Source organism: Lutra lutra, chromosome 1 (genome assembly GCF_902655055.1).
Source record: "Lutra lutra chromosome 1, mLutLut1.2, whole genome shotgun sequence".
NCBI classification, from domain to species: domain Eukaryota; kingdom Metazoa; phylum Chordata; class Mammalia; order Carnivora; family Mustelidae; genus Lutra; species Lutra lutra.
In genome coordinates, this window is record NC_062278.1 from 211,574,994 (window position 1) to 211,600,345 (window position 25,352).

At 48.8% G+C, this 25,352-nt stretch overlaps 1 protein-coding gene across 6 annotated transcripts in view; it reads right to left on the reverse strand.

The window, feature by feature from the left end:
- The window catches only part of LOC125083162 (ultra-long-chain fatty acid omega-hydroxylase), a 59,378-nt gene that overhangs the window by 19,725 nt on the left and 14,301 nt on the right, over positions 1–25,352 (reverse strand). For 4 of the 6 annotated variants that reach the window (XM_047699203.1, XM_047699213.1, XM_047699186.1 and 1 more), the window contains 3 exons: positions 18,329–18,444; positions 11,155–11,302; positions 9,964–10,154 (listed from right to left, as the gene is read on the reverse strand). In XM_047699203.1, coding sequence (XP_047555159.1) covers positions 9,964–10,154; positions 11,155–11,157 — 194 coding nt within the window. In that variant the 5' untranslated portion in view covers positions 11,158–11,302; positions 18,329–18,444. Of the gene's footprint in view, positions 1–9,963; positions 10,155–10,379; positions 10,450–11,154; positions 11,303–18,328; positions 18,445–25,352 lie in introns of those variants that run through there. The other 2 variants (XM_047699222.1, XM_047699233.1) reach the window with 2 other exon arrangements.

Below are 25,352 nucleotides of genomic sequence, written 5' to 3' on the forward strand. Positions count from 1 at the left end.
GGGACTGCACTGTAAAAATTCCACATATAAGCAGACCTATGCAGTTCGAACCCGTGTTGTCCAAAGGCCAACTGTGTACAATTCAGTAGCATCTAATACATTCACCATGCAACTACCCCCTCAATCTAGCTCCAAATTTTTTTCATCACCCCGAAAGGAAATCCCATCCCAATGAGTCATTCCCCATTCGCCTGTACTTTCAATCCCTGGCAACTGCTAATTTGCTTGCTTGCTTGCCTTCTCTCTCTCTCTCTCTCTTCCAAATAGGCTCCATGCCCAGCGCAGAGCCCAATGCAGGGCTTGAACTCACGACTCTGAGCTCAAGACCTGAGCTGAGACCAAGAGCTGGATGCTTAACCGACTGAGCCACCCAGGTACCCCTAATCTGCTTTCTGCTTCTACGGACACTTTGTTTCATATCAATGGGATCATCTATTATGTGACTATTTGTGTCTGGCTTCTTCCACCTAGCGTGATGTGTCCAAGGGTCATCCTCATTGTAGCATGCATTGGAACTTCATGTCTTGCACTGCTGGGTAAAATTCCATTGTCAGGATGTATCACAATTTGTTTATCCATTCATCTGTTGATGAACACCTGAACCGCTCCCACCTCTGCCGATTGTGAAATGTGCCGCTATGAACACGCATGTACAGGTACGCCTCAGAGTCCCTGTTTTCAATTCTTTGGGGTTCACTTCCTTTTTCCTTATTGGTATGTCCTATGGTCACTTCCCAAATAAGCTCCTTGCACTCAAATCCTTGCCCGAGGGTCAGCTCTTGAAGGAACCCAAATAGAGTGGGTAGGAAACAATAGTATTAATAACACAGTGACCAGGTGTGGAGCATTGCAATGAGCCATGCGCCACACTCAGGGATGTGCATGCCTCGTTTTATGGAATCTTAAAGGCACTTGGGTTTTACCTTCTCTCCATTTTCTGGACAACTGAATCTCAGTTCCTCTAATTAAAGAGAGATTGGAGCTAGCAGAGGCCCCCTGAACCCCCACCAACGGCCAAACTCCATCACTTTGGTGGCTCACAGACCTCAGACGATGACAAGGACATTCCTGAAAATGGATGGGTTCTGTCTTCATCTCTACTTTCCACTCAGTCCAACCAGCCAAGGGTTCACCTCTGTGTTCCACCTCCTGGGGCAACATAGCTAAAGGAACCCTGAACTCCAGGTCCTCACCAGTCCCCACCCACTCCTGCCCATGTTTCCCTCCATTAGGGTCTCAGACCCACTGGCTCTTCTATCAGCCAATGCCCAACTATATCCTCCATACATAAGATGTATGGGTGGGTCATCACCAAATTTGGAGAGCCCCCCCTGGGTTGGTCTGACTTACATTATAAGTCATGCAGATGATATGACCAATCATGAGGATGGCTACCATCAAGAAAAGAAATGAGAATTGGCAAACATGCAGAGAAACCTTGAACTCTTATGCATTGCTCGTGGGAATGTAAAATGGTGCCACTTTGCTGTGGAAAACGTATGGTGGTTCCTCAAAAATATTAAACATAGGGGTGCCTGGGTGGCTCAGTGGGTTAAAGCCTCTGCCTTCAGTTCAGGTCATGATCCTGGGGTTCTGGGATCAAGCCTCTCATCGGGCTCTCTGCTCAGCAGGGAGCCTGCTTCCTCCTCTCCCTCTGCCCGCCTCTCCGCCTACTTGTAATCTCTGTCTTTCAAATAAATAAATAAAATCTTTTTTAAAAATATTAAACATAGAATCACCATATGATCCAGCAATCCCACTTCTAGGTAGATCCCAATCAGTTAAGTATCTGCCTTCAGCTCAGATCATGATCCCAGGGTTCTGGGATCAAGTCCCGCATCAGGCTCCTTGCTCTGTGAGAGGAGCCTGCTTCTCCCTCTGCCGGCTACGCCCCCTGCTTGTGCACTCGCTCGCGCTCTCTCTCTCTCATTCTCTCTGACAAACAAATAAATAAAATCCTAAAAAAAAAAGAAGAAGAAGAAGAAGCAGGGACTCAAACAGATATCTGCACACCCATGTTCATAGCAGCATTAGTCACAATAGCCAAACAGTGGCCATAATGTGGTCCATTCATACAGGGGAACATTATTCGGCTCTAAAAAGGATTCTGACACCTGGTAAAACATGGATGAACCTCGAGGACATTATGTTAAGTGAAATAAGAGACATAAACAACAAATGCTAGGTGATCTCACTTAAAAGAGGTCTCTAGAGGAGTCAGATTCAGAAACAGGAAGTAGATAGTGGGCTTGAGGGGCTGGGGGAGTGGGGGCATTGAGGGGCCCAGGGGCGGAAGTTAGTGATTAACAGGGACAGAGTTTTAACTGAAGATGAAAAGCTCTGGAGATGGACAGTGGTGACAACTGCACAACAATGTGAATGTACTTAATACCACTGAACTGTACACTTAAAATGTTTAAGATAATAAATGTTATGTGTATTTTACCACAATTAAAAATCTTTTTTTAATTTATTTATTTGGTGGAGAGGGGCACAAGGAGAGGGGAGATAGAATCCCAAGCAGACTCTGCCCTAAGCATGGAACCCAATGTGGGACCCCATCCCACAACCCTGAGATCATGACCTGAACTGAAACCAAGAGTTGGACACCTAACTGACTGAGCCACCCAGGGGCCCCAAAAAATCTTTTGAAAAAGACGGACTAGCTGGTGTAGGCGATATGCCCCCTGGAAGGCCCAGGTAGGGATGGAGGTGGGAAGCAAATAACCTCTCAAAATGAAGCCCAGAGAGCTCCAAGTCACAAGTCCCAGGCAGAAGGTCATGGGCAGCTCCAGGTGACACACTCACCAGGGAGTAGCTGTGGATATTTGTTTCTTTACTGATTTAATAGAGGGTCATGATTCTCCCCCAGCATGCCAGGGAAGGCAGCCAGTGATTACGATCCAGAACTGCGAACTTCCTCTAATGCTCTCACATGCCAGGCTTCTCACCAAGTGTTCTATTTGCATTTCTTTGCCATTCAGTTGGCAAATCATGTTTGATCTCCTCCTATGTGTGTGACTCTGTTCTGGGCATGGGGATGTAATGGTGAGCCGGACACACATGGTCTAGGCCCTTAAGAGAGGTGGCCACCAAGAGACATGACAGAACACCATGTAAACACACTGCATGTCTTGAAAGAGGTAAAGCAGGTTTGGGAGTGCCTGAATATGTGCCCCCCAAAGACGTCAGTTATCTGAAACCTAGGAATGAGACCTTCTATGGCAAAGTCTTTGCAGATGGGACTAAGTTAAGGGCCTAGAGATGAGAAGAATAGCCTAGATTGTCTTGGTTGGTCCCAGCTAGAATGACAGATGTCCTTACAAGAGAGAGGCAGAGGGATAGGGGCGCCTGGGGGCCTCAGTTGGTTAAGCATCCAACTCTTGATTTTGGCTCAGGTCCTGATCTCAGGGTCATGAGATCAAGCCTCACATAGGGCTTAGCAGGGAGTCTGCCTGAGATTCTCTCCCTCTGCCTCTGCCCCTCTCCCCACTCATGTGCTCATGCTCTCTCTCTCTCTCTTTCTCTAAAACAAAAAAGAGAGAGAGGCAGAGGGAGATTTGACACACTGAAGAGGAGAAGGCTGTGCAAAGATGCAGGCAGACCCTGGGACACTGGAGTCATCAGAAGCTGGAAGAGGTAGGAAACAGATTCTTCCCTAGAACCTTCAGAGGGAGTGCGGCCCTGCCAACACCTGGATTTCAGACTTCTGGCCTCCAGAACTACGAGATAATAAGTGTGTGTTGTTTTAAGCCCCCCAGTTCATGGTAAATTGTTACAGCAGCCACAGGAAACTCATACACAGCATAAGATGATACAGACCAATCCTTTTAGATAAGGTGGTCCAGGAGGGTTTCTCTGGCGAGGGGCTAGCTGGGCAGACACCTGAATGAAGAACCTAAAGGAAAGGGGCTTTCCTATTAAATGCACATGTGTGCACACACACACATAACTGGGTTCTATCTAATCCTGACTCCACTGACTAGCTGTGTGGCCTGGGCCTCAGTTTCCCTAACTGAAACTGGAGGTGACTGTAAAAGATGATTCTGGGATCCACCCCAGTGTGACCTTCTCCTGTGTGTGGCCTGGAGTCAGGTGGTGTCGCCACTTTGGCAGACCCAAGACTTCTGGGTCCTCTCTAACGCCTGGGCAAATTGACTGCAGTCTGGCTGCCATCCCAGACACCATAGTCACCTTTCTGAAGGTCTGTCTTCACTCCACTGCTCTAACACCCTCCATGGCTCCCCACTACCCTCAGTCTGGCATTCAAAGCCCTTCAGGAGCTGACCCCTGCCCATCCTCCTCTTCAGCCATAAAGATCCTACTTCTCAAGATGTTTTGGACCCCTTCACCCAGTTTGTAAATGTTGGAGTTCCTTAGGACTGGTCCTGAGTCATCTCTTCCTCTCTCTCTCTCTCTTTATAGACCCTAGGAATCTCACCCCCTCCCATGGTTTTTGTGACCTTGTCTCTGAGGTGCCACCCATGTCTCGACAATGCTCCTAATGGTCCAGCCACCTCCTGGATGTCCCCCAGGGGCGTATCCCAGGCCGTCATATTCACCTCACCTCCTTCCTCCCTCTCGTCCCACATCCAATCTGTTATTAGGTCCTGCCAGTAGTCTATCCTAAATATCTTTCACACCCATTTGCTTTTCTCCATCCCATTATCCCAACCCGTGTCAGGCCGCCAGTGCAATAGCCTCCTCCCATTGGTCTCCCTAGTTCCCTCCTGCCCCACTGCAGCAGTCCACTTTCCACACAGCAGCCAAAGGGATCTTCCTAAAATTAAATCAGATCACAGCCTGTTCAAAATACTCCCATGGTTCCCCATAACACTCTAAACGCAATTCAGATTCCTTCCCACAGACTACAGTGCCCTGCGTCCCTCGCCCCTGTAGGACCCCTCCAACTCTCTCCCACCGTCCTCCCCCTCACTCACTCAACTCCAGCCACTCTGATCACAGGCCAAGTTCATCCCCCTTTCAGAGCCTTTGCACATGCCTTTCCCCCAGCTCTGTGTATAAGGGCTTCTCCTCATCCTCCAGGCCTACCTCTGCTCGGACAGTCCAGTTTTTACCACAATCAGCCACCTCCCTTATTGAGCACCATCTGTGTGCAGTGGCTCTCTGGGTCATTTCTTTCATCCTCCTAGTAGCCGCCAAAGGCAGTGGGGGGTCTTCTGAATGGAGTCACAGCAAGAACCTCTACCCCCACCCAGAAAAATCCCAGCTGATATCCCGACAAAGGAAATGTCTTCCCGAAAAATTGAAATGGGAGTGAGCTGTAACAAGAGAAAAGACCAGCTCCCAAAGAAAGGAGCCTGCTCCAGGTGGGTGGGCCAGGGAGGGGAGTTCTGAAGTACCGGGCCCACCCCCCCCTCTGCCAGACGTGGGCTACAGCTCTTCCCACGACAGACTCTGCTCCAAGCAGAAAGACACACACTATAGATCGTCAACTGGTTGTCATCCTGACAGCCTCCATCTTCTCATCTGCAAAATGGTAACAACAGCAAGAAGTCCATCTGATGCTCATGGGAAAAGCTCAATAAATTGGGGAAGTTGAGTCCTCTGCTTTCTGTAGCTGGGTTCCTCTTGCCCCCTCCAAACAAGAGCACACCTGCCAAGCCCCCCCCCAACCAAAAAAGTGATACAAAAAGTTTTGAGGTGGTACAGCCACTTTGAGAAATAGGTTGGCTGTTCCTCAAAAAGTTAAACATAGAATTGGCAGTTCCAAGGGGTGCCTGGGTGGCTCAGTTGGTTAAACATCTGCCTTTGGCTCAGGTCATAGGGTCAGGGCCCTGGGATCAAGCCCCACATGGGGGGGGTTGTCCCTGCTCAGTGCGGAGTCTGCTTCTCCCTCTCCCTCTGACGCTTCTCCAGCTTCCGCTCTCTCTCTCAAATAAATAAAACCTTAAAAAAAAAAAAAAGAACTGGAAGTTCCTCTCCTAGGTATATAGTCAAAAGAATGGAAAACGTACTCTGATAGTTGTATATAAATATGCACAGCCACACTATTCAGAATAGCCAAAAGGTAGAAACAATCCAGAGGTTCTTCAACAAATGAATGGATGCATATCATGTGGCATATTCATGCAATGGAATATTACTCAGCCATGTAAAGGAATGAAGTCCTGCTATAGATACAACAAAAATGAACCTCAAAAACATTACACTGAGTGAAAGAAGCCACATATAAAAGGCTTAGCATGTCTGACCCTATTTAAAAATGTTCAGGCAAATCCAGAAAGACAGCAAACAGACTGGTGCTTGCCTGGGGCTGGGGGAGAAGGAAGTGACTGCTGACAGGGATGAGATCTCTCCTTTTGGCGAGATGAAAATATATTGGAGCTAGATAGAAGTGATGGTTGTACAACACTGTGAATGTGCTAAACGCCCCTGAATTTTTCATTTTTAAATAGTTATTTTATATGAGATAAACTTTGCTTCAATATTTAAAAATGAAAAAAAAAAAAGGCTTTGAGGACCCATGAGAAATTTATCATGATGGTTACCTCTGGAAGGGGCTTGGAAAAACTGGAGGTGGGAGGAGAAGGGAAACTTAACTTTCTCTGTCCGTCTTTGGGACTTTTTGACTTCCTATAATATGAGCACATAATGCTCATTCAAAAATGTTTTAATTAAATATAAAGATAAAAAAATAAATAAATATAAAGATGAATCAGTTGACTGTACAACCCAAAGAATGAGTTCTAATGTAAACGATGGACTTTAGTTAATCATACTGTGTTTACATTGGTTCATCAGTTGTAAGAAACATATCACCCTAGGGGTACCTGAGTTACTCAGTTCGTTAAGCATCCAACTCTCGATTTTGGTTCAGGTCACAATCTTGGAGTTATAGGATTGAGCCCCATGTCTGGCTCTGCGCTCTGCGCTCAGCGCTCAGCAGAGTCTGCTTGAGGTTCTCTCTCTCCCTCTCCCTCTCCCTATCCCCCGCTACTACTCTCTCTAAAATAAACAAATAAGCAGGGTGCCTGGGTGGCTCAGTCGGTTGGGCATCCGCCTTCAACTCCGGTCATGATCCCAAGGTCCTAGGATCAGGTCCCATGTTGGGATCCCTGCTCAGTGGGGAGTCTGCTTCTCCCTCTGCCCCCTCCCCCTGCTTGTGTGTTCACTCGTGCGCTCGCTCTCTCTCTCTCTCTCGTGCTCTCTCTCTCAAATAAATAAATAATATATATTTTTTAAAGATTTTATTTATTTATTTGACAGACAGAGATCACAAGTAGGTGGAGAGGCAGGCAGAGAGAGAGGAGGAAGCAGGCTCCCCACTGAGCAGAGAGCCCGATGTGGGGCTCGATCCCAGGACCCTGGGATCATGACCTGAGCCGAAGGCAGAGGCTTTAACTCACTGAGCCACCCAGGTGCCCCATAAATAATATATTTTTTAAAATTCTGTAAAAAGTAAATAAACAAACAAGAAAATATTTTTTAAAAAGAAATATATCATAATGGAAGATGTTAACAGTAGGGGAAATTGTGGGAAGTTGATGGGTGTTTTGGGACTCTATTTTCTGCACAATTTTTCTGTAAACCTAAAACTGCTCTAAAATATAAAGCCTATTTAAAAGTTAATTAGTTGAGGGGCACCTGACTAGCTCAGTCAGTAGAGTGTGTGACCCTTGATCTCAGAGTTGTGATTTTGAGCCTCACATTGGGTGTAGAGATTACTTAAAAAGATTTTTCAATGGGGCGCCTGGGTGGGCCTGTCAGTTAAGAGCCTGCCTTCAGCTCAGGTCATGATCCCAGGGACCTGGGATCTAGCCCCACATCAGGATCCTTGCTCAGCAGGGAGCCTGCTTCCCCCTCCCCTCTGCCTGCCTGCCACTTTCCCTGCTTGTGCTCTGTCTCTCACTATCTCAGTGTGTGTGTCAAATAAACAAATGAAAGCTTTAAAAATTGTTTTTTCAAAACTTTTTTTTTAAAAGTTAATTAGTTGAAATTAATGAAAAATGAATAAAGATGCTTCAGTTGGGGAGAGGGTGTTCTGGGGCTCAGAGAGCTGTTTCTTTCTTGATGTGTGTTCTGTGACATGTATGGGTTCAACTTGCAAAAACTCCTTACACTTCAACTTAAAAAATTAAAAATAAAATGTTGTTTTGGGACTGCATCTCTCTTAAAATGTGCATTTTTGATTCAGATAAGCCTGGATTCAAATCACAGCCCTGCCCCTCCCCAAGTAAGCAGCCTTGAGTAGAGTCTGGTCCCCTCCCCACAACCTCTGTTTGCCAGTCTGTGAAATGTGTAACAGCAGTTAATAACTGTTAATAACCGATACTTCTTAAGGTTGTTTGGGACACTTCAGCGAGATGAGGTTTGGCAGGAGGCATGCAAATTTTAGCCATCATTCCTATTTCCATTATCACTCTTTTATTGGAGGCAGAGAAATTCAAAGCTGACACTCTCAGGATGCTCCAAGAGGCTGGAAAACCCGCTCCTCTGGCGCATCAGACACCAGACAAGGACACCCAGTGGCCCCACCCTGGCAGAGGTGGCCCCACCTGTCCTCCTGGGGCTGGCATTATCTGAAAACTGAGGTGCCAGGGACTGGCTCAGTGGCCCACGCCCATGGAGTGCTGGTTTGTCAGGTTAGCCCGGCCTCCTGTCGGGGACTTGTCATACAAGGTGTGTGGGCTCCTGAGAAGGAATGCAGGACACAACTGCACACCCCCCTCCCGCCAGAAACCACATATCTGCCTCTCCTTGAACCACAGGTCCTGGAGCCCACTGGCAGCCTGGCAGCCAAGACGCCCAACACTGACTCCACTGCCCCATAACCTCGCCCTGCCCTGCACTCACTCCAGAAACCTGTAGTTGAGACCACCTACCCCCATCCCTGCTCACAGCACCCCCTTTCTATGCCAAAGGGCTGCCTGACACCAGAGACTCCCAAACTGCCTAGAAGTCTGAGCTGAGAGGAGGCTTACTCCAAATTTCTGGCGTTCTGAGAAAGAACTTCAAGGGGCATTTCTAAGGGCAGAGCCAAGTTGGCCAATGGAAGTGGGAAGGAGAGTTTTACTACAGCTTTGGGCATATGTAGGCTTTTGCCTGCAGCTTCCTTGGCCCAAAGGAGATCCTAACAGAAAACAAAGTTTTAAAAAAAAACTACCAGTAATCTAGATCATTCCAGAACTGCAATTGTCTCAGCCCACCATCCCAACCAAGTGTGACTACACTTGGACATGAGCCTCAGAAAGGATTCCATAGGCTCTGCCTCTTAGCTGTGTGACCTCAGGGGAAGGTCTGCATCTCTCTGAGCCTCAATTTCCTCATATGTAAGACAGGAACTATATTACCCACTTCACGGGGCTTTGATGATAATGCCATGTTTTTAGAGTACTCAGCTCAGCACTTGGCACACAGCAAGCCCTTGATCAAATATGCCTCTTACTGCTGTTGAGGCTGCCACCATGTTCACTACTGTTGCCCAGCCATCTGGGATTTGGAGAATGGAGCCCAACACTTGCCAGGGAGGAGAAATGGGGTCCCATTCTCTGTCTGCGGAATCATCCGAGCCCCTCTGTGGATACCAACCCAGGTCACCACTGGACACCAGCCCAGAGCTAATGTTACCTTTCAGAAACCCAAGCTGGGCTGTACAGACAGACTGGGGCCATTGGAAAGTGCCCAGGACTTTGGGGTCAGACAGGACGGGTTTGTTCAAATCCCAGCTCCCCCACTGTCTCCCTGTCTCCTTCCCACCTCCAGCCTGAGACTCCCCAGCTGGCGGGCCTCAGCCACCAGGCATGGTCTGGGCTGGCTAGCCAACCCCTGGTCCAAGCAGGGAGGGTGAAGCCCTGGGACACCAAGGACCATAGATCTCTCCAGCATCCAGCAAAAACATCAGCCAGTACGGGGCTTAACACAACCCTCGCTGCCAACTCTGGGGGCCCAGGAGGGCATCTCCTCTTCTCATAAAGGGGGATTTGAAGGCTCTGTGCCTACCATGGGTGGGTAGAGGGGCCATGAAGGCAGCCAGAACACAAGTGTAAAGTCCATGAGTGAGACGATGTCCGGTGACTCCAATCAACCCTAGGAGACGGCCTCAGCGGTCCTGATGGGGAGGGATTTCTTCTTGAGGTCCCTTCCCACCACGGATACCCAGAGAGGATACTCCCAGGACTCCGAGGCGAGCACTAAAAAAAATGCGCTCACACGCTGCGACCGTCGGAGACACGCCCACATCCCCCCTAGACTGGCGTCCGGAACCCGCAGCCGCCGCTGGGGTCCCGGGGCTTCCTGGCCGCAGCCGGGCACAGACAGACTTTCTCTGGTACACTGCGGGCACCTGCGCCAGGCGCCTCGGGTTACCGCGCAGCGCTGCGGCCGCGCTCCGGTTACCGCCCCTCGCGCTCACTCACCTCGCGGGTCTCGGCCTCCCGCCCTCGTCCCGATCCGCCCGCACCGCAACCTCGGCTCTCACCTCGCCGTCCCGCCGTCTGGCCCTTTAACCCCGCCCGGTCGAGTCTCGAGGCCCGCCCCCGGCCCGCCCCCGGCCTGGCCAGCCTCTGGGCGGGGACCAAGGCTGGGCCTCCAGAGATGGAGAGAACCAGAGACAGAGACGTGGAGGCATGGAGAACGTCAGAGAGGGAAAAGAACAGAGCCAGAGATGGTGAGACTGACAGGTGGAGAGATGGAAAGACACAGGCAGAGACAGCGGTGTGGAGATACAAAGACTTGGACACCCAGCAGCCCGACACCATCATATTCCCTGCCCCTCTGCTGGTGCCTGGCTCTAGTTATTGCCCAGATCCCCCTGTAGCCCGCTCCTTAACACCCCGCTTCTACACCAGTACCCCCGCAAAGCTCCCACCTGCTCCCAAGCTTGGAAAGGGGTCCCTAAGTCAGCAACCCCGAGGCCCCACCAGGTTCCCAGGAATCCTCAGACTCCATTGGCCTTTGGGAGCCAGCCCTTATGTTCCCTCTGGATCCAATCCACCCTCCTGGGGCTGCTTCCTCCAGGATGACCTCCAGCCTCACCAAGGAGCACCAGACTCTGGTCCTGCTCCTCCCACCCCACCCACCCACTGTCAGCCAACTTGACCATCCCTCTAGGATGTTGTCCTTGGCCAGTTTATCTGCTCCAGATGGGTCCAGACAGGGTCAGCCCCACCCCTGGATGTGAAACAGAGATACCATTTCTGGTTCGGTGGGTGGATGGTTAGACGGGTGGCTGATCTGGGCAAATGGGCCGACAGATGGAAGGATTCACAGCTGGCCTTTGGCTCTCCACTGCCTCCCCGGGGCCAAAAGATCTTGCACATACTTGATACCCAGGAAATAGCTGTCAAAGGGGAAAAAAAAAAAAAAAAAAAAAAAAAAACCCACGGGAGACTGAAGAGATCAAAGGCTCCAGCCATAACTGCAATCTCATCTGGAGAAACTAAGGCAAATGTTGTGGGCTAGAGGAGAGGCATGACTGGCTGGAGTCAGTCAAGGATCAGGTCAGACACTGAGAAGCCTGAACCCCTGAGAAACATCACCCTCCTCCCAGTGAGTTCCAAAGCCTCCAAAAAGTTTTTTTTTCCCCAGGATGATCATTCCAAAGCCTTTTGACTGGTCAGAAATAAATTACTGATTATAGACTACAGATGAGCCGTCCTTCATTTCAGGGAAGTCTAATCTTGGGGCTGGTTAGCCTGGGGGATGGGGCCAAGTGGCGGAGCAGACCCTGAGCAGTGTTAGTGTCTCAAAGGACAGAGCCAGGGGCCAGGACCACACACAAAACAACGCAGCTAGTGGTTAGACATGCACTCCGGAGACAGGGGGTTCAAATGACTCCCTCAGCTACTCTCTGTGTGTCCATCTCAGAGGATGGCTGTAATGTTTTAGGGGAACAGTTGCCACCCATGGCAATTCTGTCCCCCAGGAGACAGTTTGACAATGTCTAGAGACACTTTGGCCACCACACCTGGATGCTGGGGTACTGCTGGCATCTAGTGGGTAAAGCCAGGGATGCTGCGAAAAGTCCTACAATGCACACACTGAGAATGTGCCCCTCACAAAAGAGAATGACCCAGCCCCAATGTCCACAACAGTGAGGCTGAGAAACCCCGCTTCAAGGTATAGGGAGCATTTTTGTATTTGAGCACACAGTAAGTGCTAAGTATGTGTGGACTATTATTAACCACCATAGAGTTTCCAGCCTTCTGCATCACCAGCAAATCCTGATGGCTAGCTCCATGCTCTGCATGCCCTGGTTCAGAGAAAGCAGTGGCTTCGCAGCCCCGTCCATGCGCAAGTTTCAATCAGGCAAGTCCTGCTTTAGCTGACTCTGCCTCCCCCTGAGACCAGGGTCTCCTTGACGGTGAGACCCCAGGCTCAGCTCATCAGGGCTAGGCAACACTTGGTTTAGAATAAATCCCTGCAGTTGGAAGGACCTGCTGTGGAAAGACCCAAGCATGGTTCTAGGTGCTGGGAACATGACAGAGAATAAAAACAGACCCAGTCCTTGCCCTTGTGGATTGGAGGCGTAAGCAGGGAAAAGAGAAAGAAACATATCCAGCAGGAAGTTTCCCTTCCCCAGTGAAGGGATGTAACAGGGTTTTGCAACGAGGCAGAGGGGAAGCTGCTATCTGAGTTGGGTGTCAGGTGGCCAGCTGAAACCTGAAACACAAGAATAAATGTTGAGTCACATGGTACACCTTAAATTTTTGTCAGTTACACCTTAATGAAACTGGGGGAAGAAAGGATGGGATGAATGAATGAAGAAATGTATTTTCACAAGTCTGAACCACACAGAAAATACTCTGGCTGGTCCCCAAAGACCGATACAAGTGTCCGAAGTCTGATGTAAATTATGTTGGCCTGGTAATTTTAGATGGCACATGGAGGAAACTTTCGATACATTTTCTATTTTATGTGTTTATGTTAAATGAGAGATTTGCTCTGATTCATAGAAGAAAAAAATAGACTCACCCTAGATATCAAATCTATAGCCTTGTGGATATAATAATAGTTATATAAATTTTACTTTAAAATAAATCAGGTTTGGGGTGCCTGGATGGCTCAGTTGTTAAGCGTCTACCTTCAGCTCAGGTCATGATCCCAGCATCCTGGGATGGAGCCCCGCATCAGGCCCCCTGCTCAGGGGGAAGCCTGCTTCTCCCTCTCCCTATGCCCTGCTTGTGTTTCTCCTCTATCTCTCTCTCTCTCCCTGCCAAATAAATATCTTTTTAAAAATAAAACAAAATAAATAAGGCTTGGGGTGTATGGGTGGCTCAGTTGATTAAGGGTCTGCCTTTGGCTCAGGTCATGATCCTGGGGTCCTGGGATTGAGCCAGGAATTAAGGGGGAGTGGGTGCTGCTCAGTGGGGAGTCTGCTTCTCCCTCTTCCTCTGCCCCTCCCACCCCCTTGTGCCTGTGCTCTCACTCAAACAAATAAATAAAATCTTTTTAAAAAATAAAATAAGCTTTTAGAGGAAGACCACTGAAAGAAAACTATTAAGTAATAAAAGGTAATACGTAGATAGAGCAAAACCGGTGGCAGAAGATTGGGAATGACTAAAATTTCAGTATCAGAAGCCATCTGTCTGGATTAAGACAAAGATGAAGGACAAAGCCAGAGTCCCAAATTCAAGTTTGGGAACTCTTAGGCACCAATCTCTTCCAAATTCCAGAAGACAAGACACAGCGGGGCTCAAAACTTTGAGGGAATTTTAAAAGCCAGTGTAAGACGCCCACTTGTCCTGGCAGGTGACAAACTTGGCTGATGTCTTTATCCCTTTTCCATCTCAGGCATATTCCCTCACTGGGTGCTGGGCCCTCTTTGAGGGTGAGAGGAGGTGGCATTTCTAAGGGAAGAAGAGGCAATACAAATAATTAAAGCTGTGCTGTTTGGAGGAGGCAGACGGGAAGGCTACGTGAAGGATGTGACATCTGAGCTGGGACTGGAGGGAGAGGTTGGATTTCAACAGATGCAGGAGAGGGGGTGGGGCTTGGGCTCAGAGAAACCCGAGGGTGTGTCTGGGCAGGTGGCTCTCTCTAGCCCTGGGGTGTGAGAGACGAGGAGGGGTGCAGGAGAGAAAGGCCTTGAAAATCAGCCCAAGTGGCTGAGGGTTGATCTGGCAGGCAATGGGGAGCCCTGGATGGTGCGTGAGCAGGAGAGGAGCCCCCTTTAATGGCTGTTTTAAAGCACAGTGGAGCTTATTGATTTTGTCAGGGATGTGGGGTTTTTTTAAAGATTAATTTATTTATTTCAGAGAGAGTGAGAGAGTGCATGAGTAGTGGGGAGGGGCAGAGGAAGAAGAGTAGACTCCCTGCTGGCTGCAGAGTTCGACACAGGGCTGGATCCCCAGACCCTGAGGTGAGCCAAAATCAAGAGTTGGATGTTCAACGGACTGAGCCACCCAGGCACCCCAGGGATGTGGACTTTTTAGGGATGTGAAGGACATCTGCTTTGGTGCCTGGCTGGATGTGGGATTTTGGGTGGCAGAGGAGGAGAAGAAGAGAGGAGTGGGCTCAGTGTCTCTGCCCTCAGAGAGATAGGGACAAGGAAGGAGGAGCAAGTTGAAGGGCCCAGTAGGCTTCCTGGCTGTTAGCTTGGGCAGGTCATGTGGCTACTGTAAGCCCCCTTATTTGTACAGATAAAACGGAGGCGATGATCGTAAGATGAAGTGGGGTTTGCGGGGTGCTCGGCCCCAGGCTTGGTACAGACCATGGGCTGGACGGACATCAAACACTTGGAGCGTGTGGTTGGATTTGGGCGATCCCAACAGTTCTCAACTGGGGCAGATTATCCCCCTAGGGGACATTTGGCAATGCCCGGAGATACTTCTGGCTGTCACATTGTAGAGGGGGAGGACCAACTGGCATCTAGTCAGCAGAGGCCAGGGGTGCAACTGAACATCCTACAATGCACAGCCCAGCCCCCACCACAGAGAATGATCCCGCCCCAGGTGTCAGTTGTGCTGAAGCCGAGACACCCTGTCTGCCAAGGAGAGGCACTGGGGAGGCAGCTGGGCCCATCAGGAGAAGTGCATCTCTGAGTCACCTGTCCTGGGAGGACATGGATGCCCAGCGAGTAGGTCAGTGAGGTCACCTGGGAGGAGGTGAACAGAGAATGCGTTGACAGAAGCATGGATCACAGCTGCATTTAGAGAGAGGGCAGGCAGAGGCATGAAGCTGGAGGGAGAGATGAGCCACATCTGGGAGGTTGAGGAAGAATGGCCTGTGCCCAGAGGGCAAGGGGCCCAGGGCCTGGGAAGGGCAAGGGCTCCGTGGTTCCCAGGCACCAGAGTCCTCAGCCTGGTAGCAACCAACAAACTGTAATCGAAGTGGGAGGGTGAGACATAGAAGCGGTGGCCAGGTTAGGGAGATGGTCCCAGAAAAACGTGTGCAAGTGGACAAAGGAGGAGCATGGCAGGAGTGAGGGGAAGAATTTTTCCTGGGCCTCCAGAAGCTCACAGCAGACTTTTTGGAGGCAGAGACAAAAAGAAGAGCAGTTTCCTCCAACACTGTTGGTGAAGACGTAAAATGGTGCAGCCACGATGAAAAACAGTTTAGCAGTTCCTCAAAAAGCTAAACATAGAATTACCATATGAGCCAGTGATTCCGCTCCTAAGTATATAACCAAAAGAAGTGAAAACAGAGACTCAGTGTCCCTGTATGTGCATATGTCCACACAGATTCAGAGCAACACGATTCACAGTTGCCAAAAGGTGGAAACAACCCAAGTATCCATCAACGGAGAAATAAACAAATGTGGTCCATCCATATGGTGGAATATTACTCAGTCATAAAAAAGAACGAGGCCCTGACACATGCTACCCCATGGGTGAGCCTCGAAAGCATCATGCTGAGTGAAGGAAGCCAGACACAAAAGGTCATGCATTGTATAACTGCATTTCTGTGAAATGACCAGAGGAGGTAAATCCATAGAGACAGAGCACATCAGGGATGACTGGTGACAGGGGGACAGGGGCAGTGAGGAGTAAAGCCCATATCCAAGAGAATGAGTGCAGGAGCTCCTCTTGGGATGATGGAAAAATTTTGGAACTAGACAGTGGTGATATGGTTGCACAATATTTGTGAATGTACTAATGCCACCGAACTATACACTTCAAGAGGGTTAACTTTATATTATGTGAATTTCACCTCAGTAAAAAAGAGAGAGCCAGCAAGAAACAGAACACTAATTTGAAAAGAGTTTAATAAAAGCACTATTTCAAAAAGATAGTACAGCCAGGAGCCATTACCATCCCAGAGCCCTGGGACCTGGGGCTACAGGGCAAAAGCAGTTGCTAGAACCTGGACTTGATAGGGTTATTTGCAGAGACAGGACTGCCTGGCAAAAGCTGTTGGTTGAGGGGCACAGGCAGCCTGCATGGACCACACAGGAGAGGAGATGAGATACTAATACCCTGACCTCAGTCTCCTCCCTCCCTCCAGTGCCTGCTGTGACTCCCTATTGGTTGAACCCAACTGGAAGCCATAAGGCAAAGGTTGAGTGGTCCATTCAAGTCAGCCTCCCAGGACACAAAATAGGGGGCAGAAGGGTGGAGACAAGGCAGGAGGTAATTCAAGGTTTGGAGCAAAGACCAGAACAGTTCAGGGATGTGGTGTGAATGGAGCAGCAAACACCTTCCAACTCATCACTCACCACACTCTTGCTCACTGCCACTTGCAACCATCTTGCCAAACCCTTCAAGGCCATCTCTCTCCCCCTCAAAGCCTTTGCACATGCTGTTCCCTCCGCCTGGAATTCTCTTCCCTCTCCCCTGCTCTGCTAACTCCTACTTCTCCTTCAGGTATCAGCTCAAAGGCCATGTTCTCTGAGGGCTTCCCTAACTTCTGAGCTCAGTTCAAGCTCACGCTCCATGCAGCCACAGCCCTGTGCATCCTCGGTCACAGCAAACTCGCTCTTGGAATGGTGTGTTTAGCTGGGAGCTCTGTGCATGTAGACAGCCTCTTGCTCACTCCCTGCCTTTTTCCTCCAGCCCCGGAGAGCACAGAGCACATGTTCATTCAGCAAACACCAAGCTCCCAGGAAGTACCAGACGTTGTTCTACAGTGGAGATGCAATAAAGCATAACTAGAAACACATAAGCAAAAAGCTTATTTTATGGGATGTGCGCTGTGGAGGACAATCTAGGGAGGCAAGGGGATGAGGAAGACCTCTGAGGTGCTCTTTGAGCAGAGACCAGAGGCTGGACCGTGCCTGAAGAAACAGCCAAGAGCCCAGTGAGACCGGAGCCGAGTGAGGAATGGAGAGAGTAGGAGGACACAGGGGCTGGAAGGTGACCGGACGGATTGTGCCCCTAGGAGGCACTTCGAGTTTTCCTCTGGAGAATGGGCGCCACAGACGGTTCCCAGCTGGGGAGGATGCTGACTGCGCAGGGGCCTGACTGGGATTTTCCCGGTTCCCTCCGGCTCTGATGCGCCGACGAAAGGGGGCGCCAGAGCGGCGGGAGGAGCCGGAGGAGGAGCCGCCCTGGAGGGACCTCGCTGTGAATGGTATTAGGATTGGGGGTTTGTTTAGAGGTGACGGGACTTGCCGACAGACGGAATGTGGGTGTGAGAGGAGGGAAGGCAGGGGTGACGCCAAGGGTTTGGGCCTGGGCCACATCTAGGCTGGCGTTTTCGATGGAGAAATGGAGACTAACTTGGGGAGAAGAAAGGGGGGGATGGAGAGAAAGACGGCAAATGGGAAGAGAGGGAAAAGGGGAGATGGTCGCAATAAGGAGCCAGGCGGGTGCAGGACACCCCCTCGGGGCGGGCGGCGGGAGGAGAGGCCCTGGTCTTCAAAAGCTAGAGAGATGGACAGCACGCTCCCAGAATTGGGGATTGCTGCTGGGGAGAGCAGGGAGCACCGAGGGGGCAAAGACAATGCTGGGGGGGCGGGGTCGTGAAGGGGAATGCGAACAAGATTACTTCTCACCAGGTATGGCTAGGAAAGTGTCCTTCCTGGACTCTGCCTGGAGCGACCCAGGCCCCTCCCTTCTTCCACACGCACCTGTCTCCATTTCCCCCCAGTTGGTGGGGGATTAATCTCCACCTCCCCCTACCAGGGCCCAAGGACGCGGGATTTGCGGATTGGAAGCTAAAAGGTACTGCTGGCATCAATGATACCTCGGTCCGACTTCCCCTCAGCCAATTAGAATCCACCTTCCTACGCCTCAGTCAATTAAATGTTCTCTAGCCCTCGGCCAATCAGACTCTGCCTTTCCTTCTTTCAGTCAATCAGACGCTCCTCTCCCGCTTCACAGACAACTAAATTCCACGTTCGTGCTCCCTGGCCCACTGAACTACTCCTCCCTCCACTAATCGGGCTAGGCCCCTGGGGGTGTCTAGACCAGAGTCCACCACTTACCTGCTGTATGGCCTGGAGTACGGCTCTTAGCATCTCTGTGCCTCTTCTCAACCGTAAAATCATCTTCCTTCCCTCTTGGGGTGGGCCTGAGGCTGCCACCTGAAAGCGATCTCTTCCTAAAAATATGTTGTGTAAATGTGTGTTATTATTTCTCCTCCCTCCCTCAAATCCCCCAAAGCTGTTTCCTACTATGGAACTCCCTTCCCTGCCAGACCATCCCATTTATCCTTCAAAACCCAATCCCTCTTCCAGGAACTTGTCTATGCCCCCTTCCCAAGCTGTACCCCAGCTACCCCTCTGGCTCTTCTAGCTAACCTAGTCATGACCATGTAGGGCAGAGAGTCTAGCTGAAATTGTCCCCTCCGCCCACCCCCCACCCGCACCTCCCCGCTGCTGGGACCCTCAGAGCCCAGAGCTTGGAAATTTGGGGGCCACAGAATCTCCCACCATGAGGGTGGGCACAAAATGCTGGTGTCATTTGAATACCTGCTGACCAACCACATCAATGAACAAATCAGTTTCAATATGGATCAGCTGCAGGGGAAGCCCAGCATTGGACTTGGTGGAATCATTAAATCCCTTAAAATCATGTGCAAAATCGTGCATTTATCTTTTCAGGAGAGACTTGGAGCTAGAGCTTTCACTAGATTGGGGGGGGGGGGGGAGTTAAGAACTTGCTTGGAAAATTGGAGTCCCAGGTTGCCTGGGTGGCTCAGTTGGTTGAGCAACTGCCTTCAGCTCAGGTCATGATCCTAGAGTCACTGGATCGAGTCCCGCATCGTGCTCCCAGCTCCACAGGGAGTCTGCTTCTCCCTCTGACATTCTCCTTTCTCCTGGTCTTTCTCTCTCTCTCTCTCTCTCTCAAATAAATAAATAATAAAATAAAATAAAATTGGGGTCCCAGAGATAGGCAGTAGCTTGCCCAAAGTCACACAGCCTGGTAGGAACAGAGTCAGGAATTTAGCCCTTGGGGCCCATCGGAGGAGCCTCCTGGGACTTGGAGGCTGAGTATAAAAAGGTATTTAACCTCATGATCCAGTTTAGGGGGAAGAAAATTCATGTTTATTAAGAAGCCCAGGGCGCCTGGGTGGCTCAGTGGGTTAAGCCTCTGCCTTCGGCTCAGGTCATGATCTCAGGGTCCTGGGATCGAGCATTCCGGCTCTCTGCTCAGCAGGGAGCCTGCTTCCTCCTCTCGCTCTCTCTGTTTGTGATCCCTGTCAAATAAATAAATAAAATCTTAAAAAAAAAAAAAAAAGAAGAAGAAGAAGAAGCCCAACGGTCAGTCAGTTGACAGACATTTCGTGAACACCTGAATGCTATGTGCCAGGCACTGGTCTCAGCCCTGGGGATGCAGCCCCGAGCAAGACAAGTCCCTGCTCCCATGGAGTTTCCCTCCAAGTGGGGGAGGCAACAATAAATAAATAAATGCATACATAAGATAAATAAACTAATAAATAACTGACATAATAAATAAATGACTAAGGTACTGTCAGGTAAGGGTCTTGGTAAATAGAATGAGCTCACAAGGAGGGACTGGGAACCTAGTTTACGCAGGGTGGTCAGGGCTAGGCTTCTAGGAGGAAGTAATGAGTGATCCCTGAATGATAGGAAGACATGAACTGGAACATTCCAAGCAAAGTGAGCAGCAAGTACAAAGGCCGTAAGGTGGAATGAAGGTCGCATCGTCAAGAAGAAAGAGGCCAGTGGGCTAGACTGAGGAACCCATGAGGAGAGGAGATTAGAAGGGCTGGTAGAAGCCAGAGCCTGAAAGTTCTACTGTATGCACCGCAGAAAGGAGAGGGAAGGGAGAAGGGTGCCCCACAACAGAGGGACCAGTAGGAGACGATGCCTGGAAGCAAGGAAAGTGCCTGGCCTGTGCCTGTTTGGGGCACCGGAAGTCACCCTGCCTCCTGCTGTGCTGATATAAACTATAGACCAGAAAGGAGGAGTGAGTGGGTTGGGGCAAAGGTGACCTCCACCAGGGAACCAGTTGTGGTTCATGACCACAGGCTACCCCAGGCTGATTCAGCAAGATTCTGTGTTATCAAAGTTCAGCTCCCCAAACAGCAAAGCAACCTAGCAGCAAATTGCCCCCCACCCCAGAGGACCTCCCTTAGAAATTTCTCCTCGCTAGCTTCCAGAAAGATTAAGCTTCAGAAAATTTCTCAAAAATGCTTGTAGGGGGGCTCCTGGGTGGCTCAGTGGGTTAAGCCTCTGCCTTCAGCTCAGGTCATGATCTCAGGGTCCTGGGATCGAGTCCCACATCGGGCTCTCTGCTCAGCAGGGAGCCTGCTTCTCCCTCTCTCTGCCTGCCTCTCTGCCTACTTGTGATCTCTGTCTGTCAAATAAATAAATAAAATCTTTAAAAAAAAAAAATGCTTGTAGGGTGGAGCCAGTCACCAACTGTGTGACTTTTGGCAAGTTACTTCATACCCCCAAGCCTCAGTCGACCACGTTCTTGTTTGTTCGAGCCTTCATAAATCAAAGGCATAATATAGGCACCTTCCTCTGCCTACAGTACCATGTTGAGTCTCCACAATAAAGGAAGGACTTGGATTAGGATCATTTATAGGTAGAGAGGTGGAGGCTCAGAGGAAGGAAGCAACTTGCCCAAGTTGGGAGGTAAACCCAGATCTGTCAGAGTTCAGAGATGCAAAGACTATGAGGGGCCCAATCCTAAGCCCTTCCTTAGCAAGTGTCCAGCACTCAGTGGTCACTAAGCAGACAGGGAATAATCTGATGGCCATTAGCCTCAGGATGGTGTGGGGCCACCTCTCCCAACCTCAGTTTCCTTGGCTGCCAAATGGGGACTTAGAATTCTTCACTTTGAATTCTCTCTTCACTGGCTTTGTGAGGCAACAGAGATAGAAAGTATTCGATGGTCCCTCAAAAAGTTAAACATAGGAGCGCCTGGGTGGCTCAGTGGGTTAAGCCTCTGCCTTCGGCTTAGGTCATGATCCCAGAGTCCTGGGATGGAGTCCCGCATCAGGCTCTCTGCTCAGCAGGGGGCCTGCTTCCTCCTCTCTCTCTCTCTCTGCCTGCTGCTCTGCCTGCTTGTGATCTCTCTCTTTGTCAAATAAATAAATAAATAAGTCTTTTAAAAAATTAAGTTAAACATAGAGCATAAATTAAACCATATGACCCAGCATTCCCACTCCTAGGTAGAGACCCCAAAGAATTGAAAACAATATTCAAACAAGTACAAGTACACACATATTCACAGCAGCACTCTTCACAAAAACCAAAAGTGGAAACACCCCAAATGTCAATGAAATTATGAACGGGTAAGCAAAATGTCCTATGTACACACAATGGCATGTCATTCAGCTGTAAAAAGGATCAGAGCCCTGACACACACCACGAAGAGGAACCTCACAAACATTACACTGAATGAAAGAAGCCAGTCACCAAAGTCATGTAATGTATGATCCCTTTTATATGGAATGTCCAGAATAGGTCATTCTTAGAGACAAAAAGCAGAGCAGTGGTTGGCAGGGGCTGAGGAGAGGGGAAATGGGAAGTGATTACATAATCCGTACAGAGTTTCCGTCAGGGGTGATGAAAATGTTCTGGAACCAGATAGAGGTGATGGTTGCACAACACTGTAAATGTACTAAATGCCCCAGAACTATTCTCTTTAAAATGATTGATTTTACATTACATTACACCACAATAATAAATACATGGTCAATAAATAAATAGTGGGAAGAGGGTTGATACAATTTTATATCACTGATTCCTTTGCTAAGGCCATGAGATAAGCACATTATTATTGCCGTTTTAGAGTTAGAGAAATCAAGGCACAGAGAGGGGAGGTGCTCTACCTAGGGAGTGGGGAAGACTGAATGGGTCGTGGGGTCTCCCTGACCTTGGGGAAGACTGAATGGGGCGTGGGGTCTCCCTGACCTCAAGCAGGTCCCACTCCTCTGCCTGGGAGCCATGCAGGTGACAGACACCCACACTGAGTTTACCATCCTTGAGTACAGGTGACCCAGCCGGAGGGCAGACAGCAGAACCCAGGATATTGGCCAGCTTGACCTGGTTCTTTTTTCCTGGCCCAGGAGGAGACAGCAAGGAGGCCCAGGGCCAAGGAGCTGTCCTTTGTTCAGAGAGAAAACCTGTTATTATCACCTCTCTATGCCCAGTCACATGCCGAATGCTCTAAGAAGACTCAGTCCTGGAGCCAGCCCTCTAGAAGCTCCCAGTCTGGAGAGTACATTGTTGGACACAGACACTCCCAACAGCTCAGTATCAGGGCTCAGCCAAAAAAGGAGCCCAGAGCTGGAAAAGCCAAGAGGAGAGAGCCAGAGGAGAAGGGAAGTCCTCCTGGAAACCAGGATATTGGAGATAGGTCTTGAAGAATGTATAGGAGTCCACCAGATCAAATGAAAAAGTTTTACTAGTGGGAAAGCAAAGAGATATAAGCCCTGGGGAGGAGAAATTGGTAATCTCTGGCAAAATTGTATGCTCATTTATCCATTTAGGGGAATATATCCCAAAAGTCCCTTGCAAAACTAAGAAAAAGATAAATGAACATGGCTTTTCACAGCAGCACTATTGAAAATATCAAAATATAGGGGCGCCTGGGTGACTGAGTGGGTTAAGCCTCTGCCTTCGGCTCAGGTCACGATCCCAGGGTCCTGGGATCAAGCCCCACAGCGGGCTCTCCGCTCAGCAGGGAGCCTGCTTCCTCCTCTCTCTCTGCCTGCTTCTCTGCCTACTTGTGATCTCTGTCAAATAAATAAATTTTAAAAAATCTTTTAAAAAAGAAATAAAATATCAAAATATCAAAAATATCAAAATGCTGGAGCACCTGGGTGGCTCAGGTGGTTAAACACCTGCCTTTGGCTCAGATCAGGATCTCAGGGTCCTGGGATCGAGGCCAGCGTTGGGCTCCCTGCTCAGCAGCGCAATCTGCTTCTCCCCCTTCCCCTGCTCATGTTCTCTCTCTCTCACTCACTCTATCTTTCAAATAAATACATAAATAAAATCTTTTTTAAAACTATATCAGAAGACTGGAAATAGCCCATAAGCCCATCAATAGGGTATGGTTGAATAAACCAAGTCACAGCCACATGTTGGGATCCTATGAAGCTGTAAAAAGGAATGAGGATTATCTCTTTATTCTGGCATGAAGAGATCTCCAGGAAACAGTGTTAAGTGGAAAGAAATATATATTATATATACTAGTAACAGTAATATACATATATATAGTGTTTTTAAAATGGAACAATAAGGGTGTTTGGGTGGCTCAGTGGGTTAAAGCCTCTGCCTTCAGCTCAGGTCATGATCTTAGGGTCCTCGGATCGAGCCCCAAATTGGGGTCTCTGCTCAGCAGGGAGCCTGCTTCCTCCTCTCTCTCTGCCTGCCTCTCTGCCTACTTGTGATCTCTGTCTGTCAAATAAATAAATAAAATCTTTAAAAAAAATAATAAACAAAATGGAACCATAGACCATGAAAAAATTATAAATGATTACATGAGGAGGAGGGAAAGAACATGATGAAAGGTAAATGAGTAGAAGCTAGATGTTTCTCTATATATCTTGTTTTACAGATTTGACTTTAGAACTATGCAAATATCTCACATAATTCTAAGGCAATATTAGACTTAAAAAATAATCCCTTCACTTCACACCCATTAGGATGGCTATTATGAAAAAGAAAATAACAAATGTCAGCAAAAGTGTAGAGAAATTGGAACTCTTGTGAACCACTGGTGGGAACGTAAAATGGGGCAGCCGCTGTGGAAAACAGTTTGGCAGGTTCTTAAAAAAATTAAACATACAATTACCACATCATCCAGCAATTCCACTTCTGGGTATATACCCAAAAGAAATGAAAGTGGGAACTCAACTCAAACAGATATTTGTACACTCACGTTTACAGCAGCACTACTCACAATAGCCCAAAGTGGAAACAACCCAAATGTCCATCAGCGAATGAATGGATAAACAAAATATGGTCTACCTGTACAACGGAATATTGTTCAGCCTGGACAAGGAAAAAACAGGGGCACCTGTGTGGCTCAGGATTAAGCATCCAATTCACAATTTTGGCTCAGATCATGATCTTATGGTCGTGAGATCGAACCCCCAGTCAGGCTCCACGCCAGGCATGGAGCCTGCTTGGATTTTCTCTCCTCATTCTTTCTCTCCCTCTCACTCTGCCCCTCCACCACCCCCCACCCACTCACACCCACACCCTCTCTAACTTTCTCAAAAAATTTAATAAATCGGGGCGCCTGGGTGGCTCAGTGGGTTAAGCCTCTGCCTTCAGCTCAGGTCATGATCCCAGGGTCCTGGGATGGAGCCCCGCATCAGGCTCTCTGCTCAGCAGGGAGGCTGCTTCCCCCTCTCTCTCTGCCTACCTCTCTGCCTGCTTGTGATCTCTCTCTCTCTCTCTGTCAAATAAATAAATAAAATCTTTTAAAAAAAATTTAATAAATCAATAAATACTTTAAAAATTAAAAAGAAAAAATGGTAGGGGATTTCCTACTTCTATCCAGTGAAAAGTCCTAGAAACAACTAACCCAGTAGCCATGAGCACCTTTAGCACTTTGATTCCTATCTCTAAGTACCACTTTCCAGTCAAAGGAAGAAGGGCTCCCTGGGGAAATGGTTGATTCTCAGGTTTGTGGCAGGAAATGTACAAGATATTCCTGAAATCTCTTGTTACATCATAAAAAAAGAGTCATGTCAAAAGAACTCAGGAGTCAAAGTGAAGAGGCTCCCACTGGCCAAAGGAGGGATAATAATTTGATTATCAGTAATGATAAAAAAAAACTTTAATGTATTCACACATTTCAGTAGTTTAAGTCCATGATTTTGTAAAGATATGGGGGGAGAGGGAAATCTCATTATCTACCTTTGGAGGATGTTAAGGAGCCCAGCAATGACTTTGAAAATGAGGGAAAGAAAGATATCAAGCATTTATCTTGTCTTTCCATGTGAATTGTACCACTGGGTAACCAAGTGGTAGATGAGAAGATGTTTCTCTCTCCAGATGAATTCCAGCTAATAAATGA